Here is a 20,483-nt window from a genome sequence, read left to right on the forward strand (position 1 = left end):
AAAAATATGTATTAAAAAAAGTTACGGAGTTATGTGAACAATGGAACCCATTACATATTTCTTGGTGGGGAAGAGTTCAAACTATTAAAATGATGATGTTACCTGTAGTTTGCTACCAAATGAGTATGATACCTATTTATTTTCAGGGGTCCTTTTATAAAAAGCTCAATAGCATTTTAACAAAATTTATTTGGCTTGGTAAAACACCTAGAATAGCTTTAGTAACTTTGCAAAAATCAATTAAGGAGGGAGGGGTAAATTTTCCAAATTTCTATAGGTACCATCAAGCCTATATTCTACGTCAGGGTATGTATTGGATCCTCCCAGAACTTATGGATAATGCACCGGATTGGTTATATTTGGAATGGCGCCTTATGTTTCCCCTAAATTTAGTTAATTTACCAAGTATTAACATACCTAGAAGATACAGAGAAAATAAAATATTAATAGATACTTGGAAAACGTTGAGATTTATTGATAAATTAACACCTATCCCAATAAATAAATCAACTAATCAATCTATATGGATAAACTCCAAGATCAAAATTGGCGGAGCTCAAATCCTTTGGAAGAACTGGATTATTGCAGGCATTAGATCTCTAGACGATGTTATTTCAGAAGGTAAACTGCTGGATTTTTCACAATTGCAACATAGATTTGGTCTTAATAAAACACAAAGTTTTAAATGGTTGCAATTGAAGCAGGCCATTCAGGTTGGGTTCCCTGAATGGAAAACATTGATTAATCAATATAGTTTAAAGTTCTTATGTTTTCAAGCAGACTTCCTAGGACATCAAGCCGCATTGTGGTATAAATTAATGTCTGGATATTTGAATAAAAAACCAAAAAATGGTCTGAGAGATATTTGGAGCATTGAGATTGGACATCGGATTAATGCATCTCAATGGCCACTAATTTGGTCTTGGAGAATGGGATGTACAGTGTCAGCATCTATGAGACAAACTTGGTTCTTTTTATTACATAGAGCTTTTTGGACCCCTACACGTTTGCAAAAATTAGACAGTTCTAAGTCCAATAAATGCTGGCACTGTAATATAGAACCAGGGACATTGGATCATTTATTATATCATTGTCCCTATATTAAAACTTTTTGGAATTCAATTTGGCCACAAATTAATAAATTGATGGAAAATCATATTGCAATATCATATGATACAATATTATTTGGAATGATGATGAGAAAAAAAAGTCAAATTTCACCAGAAAATAACAAGCTTTTATTAATTATGACAGGGGTTGCCATTCAACATATAACTAACAACTGGAAGAATTATAACAACTTAAATTATACATTTTGGTGGAATACAATATGTCATATATTTAAAATGGAAAGAACAATAGCAATACAAAGGGGGACATATACTAAATTTATAAAAATATGGGGGCCATTGACAAAATACTGTAATGAATAAATAGTAGGATTTTTCTTCTTCTTTTCTTCTTTTAAGGATCTTTTTTATGACACACATAGAGGGGGGGTAAGGAAAATAATTTCTACATAATATGTTATAATATGTTACAATATGTAATGCATGAATGAAAAGTAATAGAAGGGTGGGGGGAGGGAGAGGGGATAAAATTTATTTAGAACATAATGTATTAGATATAAAAATGTTATTGAATATTCATCAATTGTATTCTAACATGTTGTACACTTTCTGTAAAATTTGAAAATTAAAAATATTATATTAAAGTAATAAAAGGGTGGGGGGAGGGTGAGGGGGAAAATCAAATTTAGATATATAATGTATTAGATATAAAAGTGATACTATGTATTTATCAATTGTATTTTAATATTTTGTACACTTTATGTAAAATTTGAAAATAAAAAATAATGGGAAAAAAAAAAAAAAAGCAATATCACCTCAGTAAGAACTATAGAAAAATAGACAGAGTGCAAAACATAGACAGCAGATATAAATTTTCAACACTGACACATTTTGATCACTAAATTTAAAATAAAAACATTTTTCCTAAAAAAAAAAAAAAAAAAGAAGGCGTCTTTAAATAAATAAGATTTTAAAAGTTTTTTAAATGTTATAATGTCTTTTTCGATTCTAATGTATTGTGGTAGGGCGTTCCACCATTGAGGTCCCATCACAGAGAATATGTCAGCTCTTCTTGTACCAATAATTTTCAGAGAGGGAACTGTGAGGTGGTTTTGACCAGAAGAGCGAAGTGATCGTTGAGAATTGTGGGGTATTAATAGTCTAGATATAAATTGAGGTTCGTCGAAGGCTAAGGTTTTAAAGATGAGCAGTATTATTTTAAAGGTGATTCTATGACCAATTGGAAGCCAGTGAGCATCTATTAACAATGGTGATACATGGTCGTATTTCCTAGCATTATATATTAATTTAATGGCGGTATTTTGTATCAGCTGAAGTCTCCTTTTTTCTTTCTGTGTAATGTTAAGGAGAAGTGCGTTGCAGTAGTCGAGTTTTGCTATGATTAGCGAATGAATTAATACTTTAATAGAATTTGGGCTCAGAAATTTGGCGATCGACCGGATCATATGTAGTTTGAAAAAGCAATTTTTAACAGTGAGAGAAATGTGATCGTGGTAGAGCAATTTGTCATCCATTACTACACCAAGGATTTTAACTGTGGAGACAAGATTTAGTGGGGTATTATTGAGGGTGAATGAATTTATCAGGTTTATGTCTTTTCTCCAGGTAAATAACATCGATTTAGTCTTATTTACGTTGAGAGCCAGTTTGTTTGTATTAAGCCAGTTTTGTATTATTTCCAGTTTGTGATTAATGGATATAATTTCATTATTGTTTTTTGGGTCAAGTGGGTGAATGAGTTGAATGTCATCGGCATAAGAGAATGGGGTGAAGCCTATGGACTGGCAGATGCTTAGCAATGGAGAAAGAAATATATTAAACAGGAGAGGAGGCAAAATGGATCCTTGAGGGATTCCGAAGGTAGAGGAATAGGTTGTTGACATTTCGTTATTAAACATAATAGAGGAAGTACGATTAGCAAGATATGAAGAGAGCCAGGATAGAACTTTCTCTGTTATGCCTATTGATTCTAACCTTTGTAGAAGTAGATCATGGTCTATGGTGTCAAAGGCAGCTGAGATATCTAATGAGAAAAGAATGACAGATTTGTGGTGGTTTAAGTGATATTGTATGTTTGATGTTAATCCTATTAATAAATATTCCGTATTATGAAATTTTCGAAATCCTGTTTGGTTGGGGTGTAATGCATTAGTATTTTCTATAAAATCAGAGAGTTGATTAAATATGAGTTTCTCTGTTAATTTTGCCAAAAATGGTAAGTTAGCTATCGGGCGGTAGTTTGTGAGTTCGTTTATACTAATTTTATGATCTTTGAGGATTGGTGTAATGGTTGCAGTTTTCCAAAGTGGAGGAACGGTAGCTGTGAGTAGACTCTTCTGAATAAGTGAAAGGATGAAAGGTCCAAAGTGTGAAAAATGTTTTTTTAAGTAAAAAGGTGGAATGATCTCAGATCCAGAATTTTTTAAATTTACTTGTTGAAAAAGGGATTCTATATCTGTAATTGAGGGAATTTTGAAGTTTGGGCATTTTGCTGTTGGTATGAGTTTTGTTTTGCTATTGTTTGTTGAGTTATTTGTTGTATTTGGGGTGAAAGAATTACATATGTTGGTGATCTTTTGGATGAAAGCATCCGCTAAGTCTTGTGCTTTTAATGTAGATTTATGAATGGTGTTATTTATTTTGTTTTTTGAATCGGACTTCCGGTTTGGACTCAGGCTGAATGGCTGCGTGAGCTGTATGCTCCCACTTCCTGTTCGGATAATCGTTCTGTGATTGCTCATACTACAACTTAATTTCTCCTTCTCTGACCGTCTAGTCTGCTCCTCAGTATTACTTTTGCAATATGACATCCAAAAAATCTAAAACGGAGACTATACCAGCTAGCAAACGCCTCAAATCGACACCACCGTCTCCTGAAAAGAATGGCACCTCTGATGACCACGAGGTGGAGGGGGACCCGATCCTGGCTGAACTACTGAACATCAAATCTATGATGAAATCGCATATTGACATTTCCAAAGATATGCGCATCGAACTAGAATCTATCCACTCTCAATTGGCCGCTTCTCAGCAACATTTTGACCAACTTACTAACCGAGTTGCCGCTGTTGAAAAAGATATCCTGGCGGTTCGTGCAAATTCCACGGCCATCTTGAAGTTAACCACAGACCTCGAAGATATGGCGAACCGCAGCCGTAGATCTAATTTACGGATCCTTGGGATGCCTGAGGGGACTGAAGGAAATGACCCTCTTTCTTTTATAACTTCGTGGCTCCCTAAATTTCTTGATCTGGACTTTTCCCCTGCGCTGGAATTGGAGCATGCTCACCGCTCTCCCTCATCTACGCTTCAAGGAAATAAACAACACCCCCGCCCGATCATTGTTAAGGTTCCTTACAGCAGCAAAAGGAAAGGCCTCAATGCTACATCAAGGTCGCAAGATCGTTATTGTGCCCGATTTAGCCCCAGCAACAGCGGCGAAACGTAAGGCCTTCCTGGCTATGTGCCAGGAGCTCAAAGAAATTGGCGCGCAATATGGACTCTTCTACCCGGCCCGATTTCGAGTTACCCACCATAACAAGACTGACACTTACTCTGACCCAGATGTGCTCCGCCAATGGATCCACCAGATAAAAATGGGGTGACTTTCCTGAGATCTCTGTTTGTGTCTTCCCCTGATCCATTGGCTGTCTCCTATGATCTCAGAAACCGGAGCAACGAGTATGATGATTCCCCATGCGCTGCACTGCTGATGATTTTCATGCCTTGATTTTGTTCTTGTCCCTGCCCGATCGTCCCAAACTGAATGAACTGCTTATATTTGTTCTTAAACATGCACCTTCATTTTTCAGACTCATTTATACATTGCATACCAAAAATTTAGTTGTCTCTTCAATCGATCGCTTTATTTATGAATCACCTATATATTGTATACTTTCTCATATGAAATATTTTAATTATATACGATACATTATTCCTTCCTCTTTATATTATTATTGCTATGAAATGACTGATTTGCCTCTATTTTTTTGAATACCTGTTTCTTCTCATTTATTTCCTTAGAATTTCCATTTGAATCTTCTTCTGATTAAATATGATTACCTTTGTTTTATTCACATCAATTTGCCCAATATTAATGGATAACCATAATTATTAACTTAATTATCTAAGGATTTTCCTATGCCATGTCTTCACATCCTACTTTATGCCTTACTAATCCTTCCCTATGTCCTATGTCTTATACCTTCTGAATTGAATGTTTTACCCTTATATATACATTGATATATTTGATGATATATGGTTTGTTTTGTCCTATTGTTTTTGTTTAATTCTTATATTAATTTTCATAAATAGCTCTCCCATTTCACCTCTTTTAATTTGTCCTTCCTTCCTCCTTTATCTATTCCTGATATTAATAAATCAACATCTTTCTTACATTAATTATACATGAGTTTTCCCATGAAATTTCTTCTAAAACTTCATAATGCCCTGCTCCTCTTTTTCATTGTTTTATCTGCGTCGAATCAAATGATTTACATTCATTTTTTCCAGTATCTGCTTGTCTTGATATGAATTGCTATGTTTTTTCCTAATTCAATTCCACTTAATTCCTCTATTAATTTAACATATGATTGTATTATTCTTACTAATTGCTCCTATTTCACCTAGACCAGGCATTATCAAATATTTCTATGAATTGACTTATTTATGATTGGTTGTTCCTATGAAATGTCTCTCTAATCTGTATATTGCTTTCTTCACATCTCCTTATTAATTTATTGCTATGTAATGTAAGATAAGTCTTTAGCTCTAGATTGCACCTTTATTGATCAGACTGAGTTATTAATTTTTATTTAATCCCTTTACAATTCTAATATATTTTTATTTATTATTATTTAGATTAAACTGCTCTACCCTTATGTTTAACCTACTCTTGCTGCTATGAAATCAACTTCTTTATTAACTTACTTATGGCAGCTTATTCTTATGAAATATCTTTCACACTTATATTATTCTTCATTCATTCTCATTTCTGTTTCTAATATTATGAAATAACTGACCCAAGATTTACTTTCTGTTCCTGGCTTGACTTGTATTTTTTTTTTCATATCAATTCCTCTTTCACTTTCCTATTAACTTCAGTCATACTTACTCCTATGTTTATTGCATTAGTTTGCTTTATCCTTTTCTCTTTCTCTGTCACCCCTATTTGGATTCTGTCGTTGCTGGATCTTCCTGTACAATGAATGTTTGAAGTATATTTCCTCCCTATATGATTTTCCACATATATGTTGCAGTGCAGAATATATTAGTGTTCTAATTATATATCATATTCTGAAATGATATTTGCCTAATACTGTTCATATGTCAATTGCCTATTATTTAGACAGGCACTTTCTGATTTTTGCAGACAGACTTCCTATACTCAAGCTTTTTCTCTCTTTTCCACTCAATGCTCCACTATTCAACCAATAGGAGTATTGATTCTTCTAATAATACACCTATTGAATGTGATACTTATAATGTGTTGCTTTCATTTCCTGTGATACACACATGTGGTCGAATTTTTTCCTGATTATTGTATATGCTTCACATTACTCACGTAGGATATTTGCTAGACCTTTCTGATCAAAATATGGTATTCCTGTCTACTTCAGATGTTACTCCCTATTTCCTACCATACAGCACCTATTATGATATTAACTGTATTTGAACCATGCATATTGTTACTTATATTTGTTCCTTAATATAACTCCTCGATGCACAATATTGATCTATGCATTACACTGTTAGTTAATTGGAAGTGGGTCCTTGTACGGCCTGCGGTAGTTAGCTTGACAAACTGGTTAGTACTCTTCTCCTTTCCTCTTCCTGGAGAGGGTTTTCTGCTTGTATCCTTCTCCTAACCAATTCTCATGCTCTAATTCACACTATGACTTCTTCTTGGGTGGTTCTCTTACACTCTGACTTACTTTCTTTATACTTCACCATGTTTCCTTATGACGTCACTTAAAATTGCCTCATGAAATGTCAATGGAATAAACCAATCACTCAAATGTATGAAAATTATGGACTATCTTAGATCAAAAAATTATGACATCATTTTGTTACAGGAGACTCATCTTAATTCCAGAGAATGTTCCCTACTTAAAGTATTGGGTTATAATACACATTTATTTTCCCCAGCAATTCATAAGAAAAGAGGGGTATCAATTTTGCTCAAAAACTCACTACAAGCTCAAATTGTACATCAAACTTCGGATTTGGAAGGTAGATGGTTAGTGGTTATAATAAAATTAGCATCTCTGCAACTTTCCATAATAAACGTTTACACCCCTAATATCGACTTGCCTTCCTTTATGGTCTCTCTTCGAGAGACCTTGCTCACTGTCTCTGAATCTCCTCTAGTGATTGGTGGAGACTTCAATCTTCCTCTTGATATCCATAAAGATAGACAGTCCTTATCCCAGTTCCGTATCACCAAAATGTGGACTGAACTTCAACATATTATCCAGGATCTGGGTTTATGTGACCCTTGGAGAATACTGCATCCAGAAGAAAGCTCTTTTACCTTTTACTCTGCTCCACATCGCTCATACTCTAGAATTGACTTCTTCTTAGTATCCAAATCTCTGCTTCCTTTGATCCATGCAGCTCAAATACATCCTATTCTTCTCTCAGATCATGCTTCTATCGTTATCCACCTAGATGTGAATCTTACGCTACTTAGATGTATATGGAGATTTAATACTTCCCTGATTTCAGATTCCGCCTTTCTAGATAAAATTAGAGGATTCATTACAGAGTTTTTTCATACTAACCTGTTGTCAGTCTCTTCCTTCAACACTTTATGGGAAGCGTTTAAGGTTAGTCTCAGGGGGGAGATTATTAGCTACCTGACATAAGAACATAAGCAGTGCCTCCGCCGGGTCAGACCATAGGTCCATCCTGCCCAGCAGTCCGCTCCCGCGGCGGCCCAAACAGGTCACGACCTGTCTGAATCACCAGAAGGGGTCCCCTTGCCACCTTGGTTTCCCATTGAGTCCTATCTTCCCATCGAAGTCCTAACCCTCTGGTCTTGCACATGCACTACCTGGTTGGGTTTCTATACTTATTACCTGGTTTGCTTTCTATACCTGTGTTACATCCCAGCACCTCTCTCAGTATCCCACGATCCCTTTATCCCTCAGGAATCCGTCCAATCCCTGTTTGAATCCCTGTACCGTACTCTGCCTGATCACTTCCTCCGGTAGCGCATTCCAGGTGTCCACGACCCTTTGGGTGAAAAAAAACTTCCTTGCATTTGTTTTGAACCTATCTCCCTTCAGTTTCTCCGAATGCCCCCTCGTACTTGTTGTCCCCTTCAGCCTGAAGAATCTGTCCCTATCCACCCTCTCTATGCCCCTCATGATCTTGAAGGTCTCTATCATATCTCCCCTGAGCCTCCTTTTTTCCAGAGAGAAGAGCCCCAGCCTATCCAACCTCTCGGCGTACGGGCAGTGTTCCAGCCCCCTTACCAGTTTCGTTGCTCTCCTTTGGACTCTCTCAAGTACCGCCATGTCCTTCTTGAGGTACGGCGACCAATATTGAACGCAGTATTCCAGATGTGGACGCACCATCGCTCGATACAATGGCATGATGACTTCCCGCGTCCTGGTTGTTATGCCCCTCTTTATGATGCCCAGCATCCTGTTGGCTTTTTTCGAGGCTGCTGCGCACTGCGCAGATGGCTTCAGTGATGCATCTACCAGCACACCCAAGTCTCTCTCTAGACTGCTGTCTCCCAGCAATGCCCCCCCCAATTTGTAGTTGAACAACGGGTTCCTTTTCCCTATATGCATGACCTTGCATTTTTCCACGTTAAAGCGCATTTGCCATTTGTTTGCCCAGTCTTCCAGCTTGTCCAGGAAAAGGAAATCTGAATCCTCCAAAATGGACTCATTAGAACAGGAAATCTTGGCTTTGGAGGCTCAACAGGCTACTGCCCATGTATCCAACCCTTCTCCGGCTCTGATACATAAGAAAGCCGAATTTAATCTCTTATCTCGTATTAAGGCCCAACAAGATTTTTTGATCTCTAAATCTGGTACCTATATGGCTGCTAACAAATCGGGTCGGTACCTTGCAAAATATTTAGCTGCTCGTAAACAACGTTCTAGAGTCGCAGCCCTTGTAGCTGACGATGGAACTCTTGCTACTGATGATTCCTCTATATCTCAACTCTTTTCATCATTTTATGAGAAACTATATGCGTCTTCACAGACTGACCGGGAATCTTGTTCCGAGGAATTCTTTCACGATATTATTCATCCTTCATTATCTTGTTCCCAGGCATCTGAACTTGATGATCCTATTACAGAAAATGAAATTCTTGATGCGATTAAAGCACTCTCTTCTCACAAATCACCTGGTCCTGATGGCTATCCTATAGAATTTTATAAGGCTTTTGCTACTGATTTAGTACCTCTCCTGAAACAACTATATGACTATCTTTTCTCCTCTCCAGAGGATCAGGGCAGCTTTTCCGAAGCACACATCATAGTGCTCCCCAAACCTGGCAGAGATGAAACTAAAGTTGCGAATTATAGACCTATTTCCCTTCTAAATACGGATTGTAAAATTCTGGCTAAAATATTATCATCTAGATTAGATAAAGTTCTAGGTATCCTTATCCACCCCGACCAAGTTGGCTTCATGAGAGACCGTTATATAGGTGATAATGCTCGCACTTTTAATGCAGTCATTGATATAGCTCACACATCTCAATCTCCAATGGTAGCACTTTCTCTTGATGCTGAGAAGGCATTCAATATGGTGGAATGGGACCACTTATTCTCCTCTCTTCGCTGGTTTGGCTGTGACTCTAACTTTATTAGATGGGTTAAAATCTTATATACTAAACCATTCTCTAGACTGCGTATTAACGACTCTTTATCCTCTCCTGTCCTTTTGCACAGAGGTACCCGCCAGGGATGCCCACTGTCTCCTCTCCTTTTCAACTTAGCTCTTGAACCCCTCCTAATTGCTATACGACACCTCCCTAGTATTATAGGTATTCCATTGGGGTCATCTCAAATTAAAACCCTTGCTTATACAGATGATTTATTGTTATTCCTATCTAAACCGGACTCGTCCATACCAGCTTTGCTTCAACTGGTATCTACATTTTCAAAATATTCAGGCTATCGAATTAATTGGGATAAATCTGAAATTCTGCCATTAAATGCTTGTACATCTATCGCTGATTGTGGACCCATTTCATTTCGATGGGCTCATTCATCTCTTAAATATCTCGGGACCCTCTTCCACTCCGATACTAACATCATGATGTCTCTTAATCTAGCCACCATTACTTCTAAAATTGACACCTTGTTAAATCGGTGGACCCCTTTGTCTCTCTCTTGGTGGGGACGATTGGAAGCTATAAAAATGACCATTGCTCCGATAATCAATTACTACCTCTCTATGCTTCCTCGATTAGCTCCTAAGGATTTCTACAAAGCCATTGATAGTAAACTATCTCCTTACCTTTGGTGTAATAAGCCACCTCACATTGCTTTGAAAATTCTCAAGTCAGCCAAGGAGGATGGGGGGATGGGATTCCCAGACTTTTTTCTCTATCATATTGCTTCTCTCCTTCGCTTCAGTTCTTTTTGGCTACAAGAACCGACCACTCAAGAACATCACTCTGTGTGGTTCTCCATCGAACAACATCTAATTCATCCTATTCCACTATCTTGTTTACCATACCTCCAGCTGAATGACTTATCGACTAAATCTACTACCATCTGTGCTACTCTACAAGCGATAAAGTTTTTTGACCATTTTTCTCAAACAAATCACTGGCACACCACGTCCTCTCCTCTATGGTTCAATTTGTGTTTCCGTATCAATAACAATATCATACATTGGCGTACATGGATGGACCGTGGTATATGGTCCTTAACTCAACTTATAGAAAACAACTCATTATTATCCTTCTCTCAACTTATGGATCAATTCTCTCTCCCCCCGACAGAATATTTTCGTTGGTTGCAACTCTCCCAATATTTAAAGAAATGCTCGCCTTCTATTCATGATTACTCATCTTCTTCTTCTTTCCTTAAAGTGTCCCAATTGGGTCTTGCTCTGGGGCACATCATATCTCTCTTTTATAAGAAACTTCGCTCTCACTTGTATCCCAGATCCACCAAATCGACAGATGTTTGGTCTTCAGAGACGGTTTGGCGGGGCTTGGATAGGGAATGGAAACTCTATTTTAGTAAATTTGTCCGACCCACAGCATCCTCTAGCCTCTCCCAGTCACTATATTTTTTATCATATAAAGTTTACTGGACTCCTTATAAAATGTTTCAGGCGGGTCTACGGGATTCTAATCTTTGCTGGCACTGTCTTTCAGACATTGGTGATTTAAATCATATGATTTTTGCATGCCCTATTCTTGCCCCTTTCTGGTCTAATGTTTGGACTACCATTAAACGTATTCTTCCAATTCAATCCAACCTTTCTTTGGATATCATTCTTTATAGATCCTTAGCTATTCAGGATTCTCTCACAGCTGACCAACAAACTCTTCTTAACATTTTAATTGCCTTAACTATTCAACAAATTCTCCAGAACTGGAAGTCTGCTGACTCCCTCAATTTAGTTTTTTGGTGGCACACGGTACTGATGATACATCTGTATGAGACAAAAGCTGCGGAATATTCTCATAGACTTAACATTGTCTCTAAAATATGGGACCCTATTACTCATTTCTCGCTCTAATGGTTGACATTCCTAAATGATAGTTCCTTTCTCTTCCACCCTGCTTTAAGCACTTACGCATTTTTTGATGTCTCTCTTTAGTTTTTAATCCACTCATGTATTACTCTAACCTCTTCTACCTACATCTTCTTTTCCATTCTCCTTCTCTTTTTCTTTTCCCTCTCCAGGTTGCTCTCTAGTCCTTTCTTGGACTGCTCTAGGTGTACTTTCTAATTTTCTCATAAGGTTATTGTCTCATTTTCTCGCCTTATATCGGCGAGTGGTCCTGATTGGACATTGTTCAGTTTACCTTATTGTTTCAATGTTATGTTTGTATGAAAATACAAATAAAAATATTTGAAATTTTTGTTTTTTGAATCTATTGTTTTTAAAATGTTGTATAAAGTGGATGAATTTTTAGCTTTGTCGATTTTATTAGAGTAGTATGTTTTTTTTGCTTGATTAATTTTTTCTTTGTATAATATGGCATTTTCTCTATACATTTGAAGATTAGATTGGGTTTTATTATGTCTCCATTTTCATTCTAATGAGCGCAGTTGTTGTTTGATCAGGCGAAGTTCTGCCGTGAACCAAGGGTTTGATAATTTACGGACTGATATGGTTTTGGTTGTTAGTGGAGCTTTATTGTCTAAAAGAGATGTCAAAGATAGGTTCCAAGCAGATAGAAGGTTTTCAGTAGAATTGACTGAAGGAGTGAGAATAGATAGGTCTAGAAAAGAAGTTATGTCTATGTTATCTAATTTGGAATAATCTCGGACAGAAATGGTTTTTATTTTGGGTGCTAAATGTGGAAGTTTTGACTTGGTTAAATTAAGGGAAAGAGATATGAAATAGTGATCTGACCATGGAACGGGATTAATAGTCAGGTTAGAAAGAGTAAGATGGTGAGATAGTGGGGCAAAAATCATATCTAAGGTGTGGTTTGCAATATGGGTTGGCTCATCTATTTTTGGATGTAAGACTTTGGTCTTGGAGGTTAAGATGTACAGTTTCAGCATCTATGAGACAAACATGGTTTTTTCTTTTGCATAGAGCTTTTTGGGCCCCTGTTCGTTTACAAAAAATTGATAGCTCTAAGTCTAATAGATGCTGGCACTGTCATCGTGAGCCGGGGACATTAGATCATCTTTTATTTTAGTGTCCATTTATATTATTATTTTGGAAATCAATTTGGCCTCAAATAAATAGGATGTTGGATAATCCGGTAGTCTTGACATATGATACAATTCTATTTGGCACAGCAATGAGAGCACAGAGTCAAATTTCTTCAAATAACAACAAACTTTTATTTATATTAACTGGAGTCGCAGTTCAACAAATAACACACAATTGGAAAAACTATGACAGGTTAAATTATAACTTTTGGTGGAATTCAGTATGCCATATATATAAAATGGAGCGTACATTTGCAACACAAAGAGGATATATAGATAAGTTTAAGAAGATTTGGGGACCACTAACAGACTTTTGCAATGAATGATTCAATTTTCCCATAATAAGATATTGGATAAGAGGGGTGTGAGTGGGTTTATTTTATTCATATCATAATATAAACTATTCATCATTATATCTTGTCATATTGTATGCAATTTTCAAAGGAAGGGGAGGAGGTGGGTTTATAATTAGAGTAATAGTTGGTATACTTTTTTTTTTTTTAATAATTCTTTATTCATTTTAAAACTTTCATCAAGTGTACAAAAATTGCAACACAATAACATAGATTTAACCACTTGAACATCTTATCATTATAACTTATAGTTGTAAATATAACCCTCCCTCTCCCATCCTGAAATCCTTTTAGTAATTTTTATTTTACATGTAATAGAAACCCTCCCCCCACCCCACCCTTATCTTACATATTAAATATAGAAATATTAGGAAAATGGCATCAATCATGACAAAAGGACGTTAATGTATTATTAAGTATGATATGCTTTTTCAATATTATAGTACAGTATTATATAAAAAATATGTTGTATGTACAATGATCTATGAAGGATTATCAAGTGTGTACTCAATGAAATTGTATAAATTTATGTGATACACTTGTTGTTATATGAAAAATGAATAAAAAACTAAAAACAGGAAAACAGTTGTTTACACAAGTTGGTTGATGGAAGCAAGAGGATATTTAATTACCGAAACATTTCTCTGATCATATATTATGTTAATGGAGGCAACCCCAATATTAAGAATAATAGGAAAATAAGCAAGCATCCCTCTTAAGTTGTGATAGTGCGGCTTAGGGTGATCTCTTGTCATTGATTTTTTTTTTCCTCTCACCTTTTCCTGGTAGGAACTACGCAAGTCACCAAGTCTCCCCTCCAGCTCCTGCCTCAACAGTGCTTGCTCTCGCTCATGGAGTTGTGTCAGACGCTGCAGCTCATCCTGCAGGCTTCCTAGTAGCCGTGCTCTCTGTTTTCTCTCCTGCCAGAAAAAGATCGCATTAATATTGCATTAATGGAAGATACCTAGACAAAGATTACATGCTCAAATAGGAGTATCCACCAACTTAGTAGATAACCATAACCTTTTGACAAATATAGATTGGCAAGACTGAGGTAATGGAAATCCCAAGCAGCATCGGTGTGAGATCTGAGCCCTGGCTTCCCTGGTTCTCAGTCCTCTATGAAAGGCGCTCCATTGAACTATTACATCAGCACTTTGCTACTGGAATGATTAACACAGAAATTAATTTTAAAAAAAAAACCCAGAACAGAAAAGAACTTTTGGTAAACTTCTTGTCTGAGATACATTGGGGAAATACTATAAATGGCACTTAAAGTTGGGCATTAATTCTGCCCCCAAATTTCAGCACGGAAATGTTTTCCAATGGATGGAAGGCACTAAAACAGGGCTGAAATGGTAGATTGACATGGAAATATACTTACATGCCCAGTTACAGGATAGCACTTAAGTGTACCTGTATGCAACTTCAAGGAGGGCATGCCTATGGAAGGAGCATGTGCAGGTCAGGGGCGCTCCAGAACATAGAGCACATAATTACAGAATACCGTGGATGTGTACCCAACCTGTATACCAGGATTTATACCTGTTTTTAGCTGGTATAAGTAAAAAGAAATAAAACAAAACAAAAAGAATCCAAGTGATATCTTTTTTATTGGGCTAACTAGAGCATGGTTAGATTAGCTTTCAAAGGTAATCCTTTTTCTTCATCCTTTGAAAGCTAATCTAACCATGCTTTAGTTAGTCCAATAAAAAAGAAATCACTTGGATTCTTTTTGTTTTGTTTCTTTTTATTTCAATATATTATCTTTAACATTGGATTAACATGGCTGCCACACTATTTCTCCCAAGTTGGTATAAGGAATTCAGCAACTACGAAGCCTGGTACAAACAGTCCATAAGTTCAGTGTCACTTCCTGCCACCCACTTGTGGGGCCATCAATTCAGTAAAAACACCTAAGAAGCCAACTAGGGGAGGTGGGAGTGTTTTAAGAATATCTGCCTGCAGTCCTTGGATAACACTGTTACAAGTAAGCAACTTTTCTTTATCCTAGGACAAGCAGGACTAATATTCTTACATATGGGACTCCCTAGCAACCAGGGTCATGAGTCTGGATGAGAATAATGGATATACACAAATGAGCCTGGTGAAACCCAATAGTTGGCCTCTAAATGGAAAATAAATGTCTCAGAACTGTTTGGCCAAACTGACTATCTCATCTGGAATGATTCTCCAAACAATAATGAGATGTGAAGGTATGGATTAAAGACCAGGTGGCTGCCTTGGCAGATATCTTCAATGCTTGCACTTTATGTGCAGTGACCTGGCCCTCAAATGTCAGCTCAGCATGAGCATAGCAAAAGGATATACAGTCTACCAGCCATGCTGAGATAGCTCTCTTGGTGACAAGAACTTCGAGTCTGTTTCAATCAAATAACAGGAACAGCGAGGCTTAGTCCGATCTAATCCGATCTAAATAAGCAAAGGCTCATTTACAGTCCAAAGTGTGGAGTACAGCTTCACCAGGATGAGAATGTGGTCTTGGAAAGAAGATAGGTAGAACTAAGAACATACGAATAGTCTTACTGGGTCAGACCAATGGTCCATCTAGCCCAGTAGCCTGTCCTCACGGTGGCCAATCTAAGTCACTGGCCAAAACCCAGAGTAGCAACATTCCATGCTACCGATACAGGGCAAGAAGTAGAATCCCCCATGTCTATCTCTTTTTTTTTCATTATATTTTTATTTTCAAATTTCATAAAAAGTGTACAGAATAATAAAATACATTTGATATATGCATAGTATCACTTTCATATCTAACACAATGTATGTCTGAATTTGATTTTCCCCTTCACCCTCCCCCCACCCCTTCACCACCTTAATACAATATTTTCAAATTTTATAAAAGTATATAACATAATAGAATACAATTAATAATTATTCAATAACATATTTATATCTAAAACAATATATTCTAGATAAATTTTTTTTCATTTTCCCTCCCCCCACCCTTCTATTATTCCTTAATCATTTGTTACATTTTGTATCATATATTATACTATATTATATATAAATTGTTCTCCTTACCCCCCCTATATGTGTGTCATAAGAAAATCTCTAAAAGAAGAAAGGAAGAAAAAGTATTCTATTATTTAATCATTACAGAATTTTGTCAATGGCCCCCATATTTTTATAAATTTATTGTATGTTCCCTTTTGTATTGATATTGATCTTTCCATTTTAAAAACATGGCATATTGTATTCCACCAAAATGTGTAGTTTAGGTTGTTGTAATTTTTCCAATTGTTAGTTATATGTTGAATGGCAACCCCTGTCATAATTAATAAAAGTTTATTATTTTCTGGTGAAATTTGACTTTTTTTTCTCATCATTGTTCCAAATAAAATTGTATCATATGATATTGCAATATGATTTTCCATTAATTTATTAATTTGTGGCCAAATTGAATTCCAAAATATTTTAATATAAGGACAGTAGTATAATAAATGATCTAATGTCCCTGGTTCTAGATTACAGTGCCAGCATCTATTAGACTTAGAACTGTCTAGTTTTTGTAAACGAGTAGGGGTCCAAAAAGCTCTATGTAATAAAAAGAACCATGTTTGTCTCATAGATGCTGACACTGTACATCCCATTCTCCAAGACCAAATCAGTGGCCATTGAGATGCATTAATTTGATGTCCAATCTCAATGCTCCAAATGTCTCTTAGACCATTTTTTGGTTTTTTATTCAAATATCCAGATATTAATTTATACCACAATGCGGCTTGATGTCCCAGGAAGTCTGCTTTAAAGCATAAGAATTTTAAACTATATTGATTGTTTAATGATTTCCATTCAGGGAACCCAACCTGAATGGCCTGCTTCAATTGCAACCATTTAAAACTTTGTGTTTTATTAAGACCAAATCTATGTTGCAATTGTGAAAAATCCAGCAGTTTACCTTCTGAAATAATATCATCTAGAGATCTAATTCCTGCAATAATCCAGTTCTTCCAAAGGATTTGGGCTCCGCCTATTTTGATCTTGGAGTTTATCCATATGGATTGATTAGTTGATTTATATATTGGGATGGGTGTTAATTTATCTATAAATCTCAATGTTTTCCAAGTATCCATTATTATTTTATTTTCTCTGTATATTTTAGGTATATTAATACTTGGAAGATGAACTAAATTTAGGGGAAACATAAGGCGCCATTCCAAATATAACCAATCTGGTGCATTCTCTATAAGTTCTGGGAGGATCCAATACATACCCTGACGTAGAATATAGGCTTGATGGTACCTATAGAAATTTGGAAAATTTACCCCTCCCTCCTTAATTGATTTTTGTAAGGTTACTAAAGCTATTCTAGGTGTTTTACCAAGCCAAAGAAATTTTGTTAAAATTCTATTAATATTCTTATAAAAGGACCCCTGAAAATAAATAGGTATCATACTCATTTGGTAGCAAACCACAGGCAAGATCATCATTTTAATAGTTTGAACTCTCCCCCACCAAGATATATGTAGTGGGTTCCATTGTTCACATAACTCCGTTACTTTTTTTAATACATATTTTTCATTTTCTTTTACAGTATCTTCAATTGTTTTTTTAACTTGAATGCCTAGGTATTTAAATCCTTCTTCTTTCCATATGAATGGAAAAGTATCAAATAATCCTTTTACACAGTGAACATTCAAGGGTATAATTTCAGATTTATTCCAATTAATTTTATAACCTGAAAATTTGCCAAACTTATCAATTAATTTCAATAAAGAAGATAAGGTAGATTCTGGATTTCTCAAATAAAGCAAAATATCGTCAGCATAAGCCGAAATTTTATATTCCATATCTGAATATGGAATTCCTTTTATCTCCCTCGTTTGTTGTATTGCTAACAATAAGGGTTCTAATACAATATCAAATAACAAAGGAGATAAAGGACAACCTTGTCTAACTCCCCTCTGCAATTGAAAACCATCCGATATCTTATTATTAATATTTAATCTTGCAATCGGGAAGCTATACAATGTTTTTACCATTTGTATAAATCCAGAACCTATACCAAACCATTCCAAAGCCTGATACATAAAATTCCATTCTACCCTATCAAATGCTTTCTCGGCATCTAATGAAACTGTAAATGCCGGTTCATCCATTTTTTTTGACAAGTTTAGCATGTGAAATAATAATCTAGAGTTATTTGAGGAATGTCTTTTAGCAACGAAACCCGTTTGATGCATATCTATAATATGTGGGAGAGCTTTGGCCAATCTCAAAGCCAAAATTTTCGCCAAAAGTTTATTATCAACGTTTATCAAAGATATAGGCCTGTAGTTCGAAACCAATGTAGGATCTTTATTTGGCTTAGGCAAAACAATTATTATTGATTCAGCCATAGTACCTTTTATATTACCTTTTATAAGTTGTGTCTGATATAATTTTAATAAATGTGGGGAGAGGATATTTTGAAATGTTTTATAAAATTCTACTGTGTAACCATCACCACCTGGAGCGGATCCAACTCTAAGAGATCTCAATGCTGTTTCTAATTCTTTTAATGATATAGGCTCTTCTAAACTTCGTTTTATATGATCAGGAATCTTTGGTCCATTTATTAGATCTAAAAATTTTTTTCCATCTTTTTGTTTCTCCAAATAAGGTTCAGAAGAATATAGATCCTTATAAAAATTTAAAAATTGTTTTAATATTATATTTGTTTGATTTGTTATTATACCATTATCATCTTTAATTCCATTAATATTAGTTCTCCTTTTTTTTGCCTTAAGATAATTTGCTAATAATTTTCCCGCCTTATTAGAATTTCCATAATACACTGTTTGCTTGGAAAACAAATCTTTTCTTATCATTTTTGAAGTTAATTCGTTATATTTACCTTTTACTTTCAAAAGAGCTTGCAAAACTTCATATTCCCATTTGCTTATCAATTTAGCTTCTAATATTTTTATTTCTTTTTCTAATTCTATATGTTGTTTTTTAATTTGTTTTCTAATAAAAGCTGAATATGATATGATATTACCCCTCATAGTTGCTTTAAATGCATCCCATACATTTTCTATAGATGTATCTTCCACTAAATTTATTTGAAAGAATTCATTAATTTGTGTTTTAAGATTTTCCAAAAATTTGTCATCTACAAGCAATGCATTATCAAATCTCCAAAGAGGTCTATTATTTTCTAATTGATCTAATTGTAATTCTATCCATATTCCTGCATGATCCGAAATGATAATAGGATCAATGGAGGCTTTACTCACTTGTTGCACTTTATTTGTTGAAACGAAAATATAATCTATTCTTGAAAATGATTTATGAACCTGTGAACAAAATGAATACTCCTGATCATTAAAATGAAGAATACGCCATATATCTTTCAAATCACATGATCGAACTAAATTATCTAAACCTAAAGATTTAATATTTTTACCTGGTTTTTTATCCAATAATGGATCCATTACAGCATTAAAATCTCCAGCCACCACTAAATTAGAGGCAGCCAGTGGTAATAACATATTTTGTAGCTTTTTGAAAAATTCTGGTTGATTCGAATTAGGGGCATATATATTAAATAACGTCAGGGTATCATTTCCCATACCTATATCAATGTGTATCCATCTTCCTTGTGGATCTGTATTTTTTACTTTTATATTGGCCATACATTTTTTGTTTATAAGGATTGCAACCCCTGCTTTTTTACCCACTGCTGGAGCAAAAAAACATTCTTTTATCCATCCACCTGATAATTTTTGTGATTCCTTCATATTAAGATGGGTCTCTTGCAGACAGTAAATATCTGCATTTTGTTTTTTTAAATATGTTAATATTTTTTCCCTTTTAATTACATGATTCAGGCCATTGACGTTAATAGAATATATTTTAATAGACATTATATATTTTAATACCTTTCATTATCTTATTCTTCCTCTCCTCTTTCATATTTAATAACCAAAAAATTTTCCTCATGACACACATATTAAACCCTAATGTATCTCCCTTAATTATTCTAATAAATATTCTTCTTATCCCTCCCTTTCCCACCCAATACATTGGCTGCTTAAGGATGCACATTGGAAATATAATCCTAACATTCTCCCCATTCCAGGCAATCGATATTCAATTGTTTAACAAATTTCCCTTCTATCTATCTATATTGATCTTTTATATTTATT

At 35.3% G+C, this 20,483-nt stretch overlaps 1 protein-coding gene across 5 annotated transcripts in view; it reads right to left on the reverse strand.

Annotated features, from left to right (window-relative positions):
• The window catches only part of CEP164 (centrosomal protein 164), a 161,404-nt gene that overhangs the window by 60,101 nt on the left and 80,820 nt on the right, over positions 1-20,483 (reverse strand). For all 5 annotated transcript variants that reach the window (XM_033917306.1, XM_033917309.1, XM_033917308.1 and 2 more), the window contains one exon: positions 14,103-14,246. In XM_033917306.1, coding sequence (XP_033773197.1) covers positions 14,103-14,246 — 144 coding nt within the window. The remainder of the gene's footprint in view (positions 1-14,102; positions 14,247-20,483) is intronic.

This window comes from Geotrypetes seraphini, chromosome 13 (genome assembly GCF_902459505.1).
Source record: "Geotrypetes seraphini chromosome 13, aGeoSer1.1, whole genome shotgun sequence".
Classification (NCBI taxonomy): domain Eukaryota; kingdom Metazoa; phylum Chordata; class Amphibia; order Gymnophiona; family Dermophiidae; genus Geotrypetes; species Geotrypetes seraphini.